We start from the raw sequence: 7,211 nt of genomic DNA, 5'->3' as shown, positions 1-7,211 counted from the left end.
CCACCCGGTGACAACAACAACCCCCGGCCTGGCCAGGGTGCAAAGGGCGCCCAAAAATCGGTTTCCAGCACAGTAAAATGCTTCCCGGGACCCTGCGCCCCGACAGAAACTCGTCCTTCGCTACGGGGGTCTTACCCCGCTGCTTTAAAACGGTTTTAAATAACCAGGGATGAGCGTCTGGTGGGTTTTTTGGGGGGTTGCCCTCCTTTAAGCCATGGGGGGGGTCTTTGCCCCATGGAGAGGGCAGTCGGTGCCCTGTGGGGTTTCCGCACGCTCTCCGCATCCCTCTGGGCTCGGCCGGAGCCATTTTAGGTCAGCGCTGCCCCAACGAGCGAGTTCTGTCCGTAACTGCGGCGTCAGCACAATAGGCCACTGTGTCGCCTGCGGGGACGGGGACAGGGATGGGAATGGGGACGGGAACGGGGACGGGAACGGGGACGGGGACGATCCCCTCCGTGCTCCTGCAGCCGGTGAGATCCTCTGCTTCGGGCCCGACACGCCGCGTGTTTCCCATACGTGCATGTGCTGCGGCGCAGAGGGATGTACGGAGAGGAGAGCAGGGCTGCAGCCCGCGGTGCCACGCGTGCCGGCCGCCGGCCTCGAGGGGTGCGCGCCCACGTTTTGTGCGTCGACACGCGTGGCTGCACGCCCGTTCGCACGGAGGCACGCGTGCGTGCGTGCCTCCGCGCCTCTGCAGCTGCACGTGTGCATGGGACCGCGCCGCCGCAACGGCGCGTGCACGCGTCTGTGCCTGCGTGCGCCCGGGTACGCCTGTGCATGCGTTTGCGCGCCTGCGCCGCTGCCCGCGTACACCTGCGCCTGCATATGTACCTGCGCACATATATACATCTGCACGCGTGCACGTGCGTGTGTCCGCTTGTGCACGGGCGTGCATACGCACGCAGGCGAGCGCCCGGGCCCCTGCACGCGCGTGCACACACCTCTCCAGGCCCGTCTGCGCGTGTGCGGGCACACGGGTGCACACGCACGCGCCCGCGTGCGCGGCCGCGCGCCTGCGGCGGTGCGGGCCGCGGGCAGGCGTGCGCGTGCCCGCGGGCGCGGCCGCGCGCCCGCCGCGGGTTCGCGCCCGCCCCGCCCTCCGCCCTCCCGTCGTCTCCCGTTGGCCGCTGCGTCGGCCGGGGGGGCGTGGCGTGGCGGCGGGAGGGCGTGGCGGCCGGCGGTCGGCGCGCTGCCATTGGCGGCGGGCGCCTTTGTGTGCCGGCGGAGCGGGCGGCCGCCACTCGCCGCCGCGTCGGAGGGGCCGGCGGGACCGGGCCGGGCCGCGCCGCGCCACAAAGGCCGCAGCATGGTCCTGGTGCACGTCGGCTACCTGGTGCTGCCCGTCTTCGGCTCCGTGCGCAACAGAGGTACCGCGCCGTCCGCGGGGACCGCGGGTTCGCGTCCCGGGGCCGCTCCGCGCGCGGGGTTGGGCGGGGGGGGGGGTGTGGGCGGGCAGGGGCTGCAGCCGCGGCCGGGCGCGTATGGCTGCGCACCGTCCCGCCCGCCCGGCGGGCTCGGCCCGGGCTCCCCGGGCAGGAGGAGGGGTGCCGCTCCTCCCCCCCACCCCCCCCCACCCCCTCAAGCCGTCAGCTCGGCGGTTGGGGCGAGCCCGGTCGCTCCGCGGGCGCGCAGGGCTCCGCGCCCCCCTCAGCAGTGCCCGTTGTGGGGGTGCCCCCCCCCCACCCCTCCACCCCCGGGGCCGCCCCGGCGCCCGCCGCTTGCCCAGCTCCCGCCTGCACCTCCAGTCTGTGCTTGGGTAGATCCATTTTCCTTCTTTTTTTTTTTTTTATTTTTAAAATTTTATTTTCTTTTTTAATTTTAACCCCCCCACACTTCCCCCCCCCTCCCCGTCTCGCCGTGTAGCGTAGCCACCAGCCCATTTCAGCGTAGCTGTAGACGATAACAGCCATTTTTGTACCTTCATCCTGTTTAGCTGAGTACATTGCACTGTAAATTCCTGTTAAGTGGATTCATTTTGCTGCGGTCGTTGGGCGCAGAGTCTCCTGGGGGGGCTCTGGGGGGACCAAACACCCCCAAACTGCGCCCAGACCCCCCCCAAATTAAACTGGGGAGGGGAAATCTGGCACGGAAACGCAATTGGCCTTAATTCCGAAACATCAAATTGGAAAAGAGTTGGGGAGAGTAAGATCTGTGATTAAACGGGGGCTAAAATACCCCCCAAAAGCTGTTAGCTGGCCAGAGTCGCCCGCGAAGGGGTGCAGCGTCCCTGTCCCCGGCGGCGATGACACCGCAGCCGTCTCCCATGGGTGCCCACCCAGCCGCTCGCCCGGCCGGCCCCGCGCCCCATCCCGCCGGCCCCATCAGCCACAAGTGTCCCGTCCCATTCGTGCGCCTCCGACACGGCCAACGCGCTCCCCCCCCAAAAAAAAAATCTGGTTGTGAAAAGAGACGACTGGCAAAATGGTTTTCCATTAAACAGGGATAACATTTTTTTCTGCTGTGCTAAATTACTTCCTGTTCTTATTTTGTGGGTAATTTTCTGTATCGAATATCCTTTGGTTGTGTATCTTCACCTTTTTCTTGTACTAAAACTAAAGCATGGTCTGTATTTTTTTACATTACCTAGTTTCTGATGTAAATCTCTCTGTAGAGACATACCCTGCTGAAATGTAATGTGCTGTAGCCTATACATCTGCTCAGTGTACGCTGCTTTTGTTCTGTTGCCCTTCCATAGCATGGTGGGCCTTGCCTTTTTGTATTGTGTGCATGATGACATTGTTACACACGATTCCACTAATACTAATATACGATCTCTCAATAAAGAAACTAGTTTTCCTATATTAACCTAGTGTGCTTTTTCTATTGCTGTTTTCCCATTTATTGTCGTATCCTGCTGTTTAGATTTTTTCCTTGCTTTCCCCCATCGTCAGGTTTGAGTGAGTGGATTTTTTTTCCCCGTAGCGCAGATATGGGGGCTTCTTAATACATATATATTTTTTTTTTTCCTTCCTATCCCATATCTACCCTCAGCATTAGTCTGTGTGTACATACTCCCTAGACGCACAGTCCGTATTACCGTTGTGCCGATGCAGAATTCTGTTTTACCGCAGAATAGCCAAAAGAAAGGCGTATAAATCCAAGCCCTCATTATTAATCAAAAGACGATAGATATCTGATGAAGGGTCTGCCGCTTATTCCATTCTAGTTACAACATTACACCTTCCTTACCAGACTGGTACCCAAACGAGAGGGATGACCTCTGGATGGATGGGGGGAGTAATTTTTTTAACTCTGATTAACAAGAGGTAAAAGAACCTGGAAAAAAAAAAATAAATCCTTCTAATCTATTAGCTGTATATTTAAACATATATACATATAAGCGAGTGCCCTGCCCACCATCTGCTAGGCGAGAAGTTGCCGTGCCTCGGTCCCGCGGCGACTGGCACGCTATAAATATCTTCAGGAGCCCCCTGCAAGGCAGGGCTCGTAAAACCGTCCCAGCTGCTAATGTTGGAACTACATTTTCCTGCTCCAAGCCTCCAGGCCCCCCCCCATCTTCTGAATAACCCCATTTGGTCAAAAGAGCAAACTATGGGCTTGGGAGAAAGTCGCTGGGAAACCTTAAAATCTTGGAAGCAGGGAGGGATGGACAACCAAACTGCGGTCAGCGAGCAATTTTGCTGCAGCTGCAAAGCGATAATAAGAGTGGGTTTCCCCCTCCTTGTTCCTGCGCCAGACCTCCTTTCCCAGGTCTGCAAAATGGTCCTGTAAAACCTCCCAATTTTTGGCTTGGATGCCAGCAGAAACTGAGGGAAGGCAGGGCTCCTGACAGCAGGAGCCGGGGCTGGGGCTGGGGGGGCGGTGGGGGGGGAAGAATCTTGTCTTAAATGCGTTTCCACAGCAGCTGGGGAGACACAGGACTGGTTATTTGTCTTTAAGGAGAGGAAGACAAATTCAGCAGGTCAGTGGTGTCCCCACCGCTAAAATTCCAAGAGGAGCCGCTAGCAAAGGAAACAAAAGCAAGTGGCTCCCGCAGCCCGCCCTGCCTTACCCCGGCATCCCTCGAAGAGACGCATCATTTTGCAAGGCCGTGCCTTTCCACCTCCCCTCTAGCTTTACCCTGAGTTTGGTTGGCTTTTTTTTTTTAAAAAAAAAAATCCATTTATTTATTATTTCCTTCTCCATATTTCCTTTTCCGTCTATCTCGATGACTGTTTGGCCATCCTGTCCCCCCCTTTCCCTGTATGAGCACCAGCGGGTTGCCCCCCGCTCCCCCCCATCCCTGGATGTAGTGTATGCTGTGGCCCTTTGTTCTCGCTCCATCCTCGCCCCGGGCCAGCGCTGAGCTCCGTCCGTGCCTGACACACGTCCCCGTACGCATCCCGAGGAGGGAGGCTGTGCTTCTCGCTTGCATGAAGGGAGACATGCATGCCTGTTGGGGCTGATCATTTTCCAATGTGATTTTTTTTTTCCCCCCCTTCTTTTTTTTTTTTTTTGTTTTTCTTTCTTTTTAATTCAACCCCTACGTAAGACAATGAGATTTGGGTTATGGCGTGGAAAAAAATGAATCCCACCCCACCCCGAAACCCCGACACGGATAAACCCACTACCCTCCGAAACGCACCTCGCGCCACAGACACCTGCGGGCAGCTGCCCCTTTGTTAGGAGCGGCGGATTCACCGCAGCCGGCGTAATAACCCCCCCAGATCTTCTGCAAATTAGTGCTAATACAGAGCAAAACTGTTTGGTCAATGTACTCTGAGGATACCTTGGTAATCTAATCATACAGAAAGCTGCTGGGTTAATGGCAACTTGTACGAAGCAATTTATCATCCGCATCATATTTTGACCTGTCTTGTTAGAAACACGCTCTTACGAGAAGAAACATTCCCCCCCCTTCACCCCCCAGCCTTATTAGTCAGTAACCACCCAGCTTGCATAGCTCATAATCCATCAAATGCATCCACAATTTAATGACTTAATTCCTTTGACGCTCCCGAGTCTTGAAAAGCCACCTGGTACAAAGAAAATAATCTTTTTTGATTTTAGCATCGCGGGCTGAGGAAATCCAAGACGAGTCACGTGCTGGTGGTGCTGCTGTGGGTGTGGAGGCACATGCAGTGATTTCTGTACAGCCTGTGCATCTCTCCAGCACCAACCTGTGTTCCTGGGCTGCTTTAAATAACTTTTCAGTAACAGGGAGACGGATAATCCCGAACACGAACAAAACGGGCTCTGAGATTCATTTGTATATGGGTTGTGTAAAGGTCCTATACACATCTGTGTGCATTTAATGATGCCAAATGGGAGCTGGACCCATCGGTCTCTCACACGGGGTTTGGGGTGTTGTCACAATTTCCATCGTTTTTAAGAAAAAGGTAAACAAATAGTGGTCACATTTTGCTCATATTGGGAATTATCAGCAAAGTCTAATGAAAGCTGATCTGGATTTACCTTGCTGTGTGCGGATCCGGCCCCGTGGAAATGTGTTATTTAAGAACCGGTGAGTTGGTGCCCGAGCGAGAAAGCGAACGCAGCTGCGAAGCTGGGAGGGGGGGATTGGGTGGTCTTTGCCACAAAACCTGGGAGCTGCCGTGGCCGGGGGGGGACGAGGCGGGGGGGACACGGTGGGGACACTGTCCAGCATCGCTCGGTGTGACCTGGACAGAGTGTGGGGTGCGAAACCGGGGGGCAAGACCCGTAGGCGCCAGGATGCTGCCATAACCGCCTCCGGCCTCGGTCCTCGCCGCGTCGCCGGTCTCGCGCCGAGTCCTCCTCCGTGAACCTCCTGGAAGGACTGTCCTAGAGTAAGTCTGAGCTTCCTTTTTTTGTTGTTGTTTGTTTTAAACCCTGCTTGTAATTTGGGGAACAACCCGTGAGCTGAAAGGGGAGGATGGAGCGCTGCTGGGGCAAGCGCGGGAGCCCCGTCTTCCCAAACCTGTAAGAGAACCGCCCCCTCCAAGTGCCACGGGGAGCACATGTGACATCCAAAACCGGCTCATCCCTCTCCACCGACCAGACAGAGGATGGTCGCAACCGCTGGAGGTGGAAGGAGAGGGGAGGACGGCTCTTCCAGGGGCCCTGCGGGGCACGACGCTGGGTAGCGAGGGCATGGGCATCCCCTCCAGCCTGTTTACACGGTGGTTTAAACCCGAACCGTGCGCTGGGGCCGCCTCGTGTCAAAACTGGAAGGTCCTTGTCTCTAGAGGTGTTCAAAAAGGGAGACGTGCTGCAGCAGGTCAGCAGAGAAGAGCCTTTCCCCTCCCCTTAACCTGGGAACGCTCGTTTTGGGGAGCGTTACATAAACGTGCCAGAAACGCAAGGGGAGACTTTGCAGAAGGTCTTCTCCTACGTCTAGATCATCTTTGATACCCGTAACCTCCAAGGCCAGAGTTGGTTTTGCAATTGAGAGAGGTGTGATGGCACCTTGGGCATCTCACGGTATTTGGGTGTTTCTACATAAACCCCCAGCTCCTGGAATCAGGCGACAGCACACGGCTTTTCGATTACGGGGTAGTATATAAAGTACAGCTTCAAATTGCAGCTTACGGCAAACTTGGTGCTCAAAACCAGGAGTCAGCTACAACACTCGGGAGGTTTTTCAGCCGAGGCGGTGGTTTAGGAAGGAGAAGGGCAACATGTTGGTTTAGTGGGCATGGTGGTGTTGGGTTGATGGTTGGACTTGATCTTAAAGTTCTTTTCCAACCTTGATGATCTTAAAGGTCTTTTCCAACCTTAATGATTCTGTGATTCTACGTGGCTGCGGTGGCCCCAGGGCAGGGACCTGCAGGTGGGCAGCAAGAGTGGGGCGAAGACCCAGTGGAGAAAATGACAATTTTCTCCCTTTTTGGGTTCAATCTGGGGAGACGGAGTGGGTCAGTCGGCAGAGGGGTCGTGGTTTCCCAAGCCGTGCCGTGCCTGCGAGCAGCTCTGCACAGGATCTCATGGGACAACCCCCGACTTAATCCTTGCGTGGTCTTCTCTTACTCCTAATCCTTCTTAGAGAGAAACTCAGGTCTTTTGGGAGTGGCTAAATTCTCCCTCTAAAATGAAAAAAAAAACAACAAATAACTTTTCAGCCAGAGCAGCAGATCCTGGTTGTTGCAGGGACCAGGCTCCCGTGCTGGAGAGCTGAGCTTGGCGGGGCTTGACACAGCGAAAGCAAACTCATGTCTGCTCTGTGCCTCCCCACCACCTTTGCTTAACCCTTCCTGCTCCTCCTCTGCTCAGTTTCGCAGTCTCCCGGGACC

General features: G+C 56.1%; 1 protein-coding gene across 1 annotated transcript in view; it reads left to right on the top strand.

The window, feature by feature from the left end:
• The first annotated feature begins 1,306 nt into the window (after positions 1-1,306).
• The window catches only part of ARK2C (arkadia (RNF111) C-terminal like ring finger ubiquitin ligase 2C), a 46,425-nt gene continuing 40,520 nt past the window's right edge, over positions 1,307-7,211 (top strand). The window contains exon 1 of the mRNA XM_059834262.1: positions 1,307-1,367. Within this exon, the coding sequence (XP_059690245.1) occupies positions 1,307-1,367 (61 nt within the window). The remainder of the gene's footprint in view (positions 1,368-7,211) is intronic.

The sequence above is a fragment of the Gavia stellata genome, chromosome Z, assembly GCF_030936135.1.
Source record: "Gavia stellata isolate bGavSte3 chromosome Z, bGavSte3.hap2, whole genome shotgun sequence".
Classification (NCBI taxonomy): Eukaryota; Metazoa; Chordata; class Aves; order Gaviiformes; family Gaviidae; genus Gavia; species Gavia stellata.
This window is presented reverse-complemented; position numbering and strand designations above follow the sequence as displayed.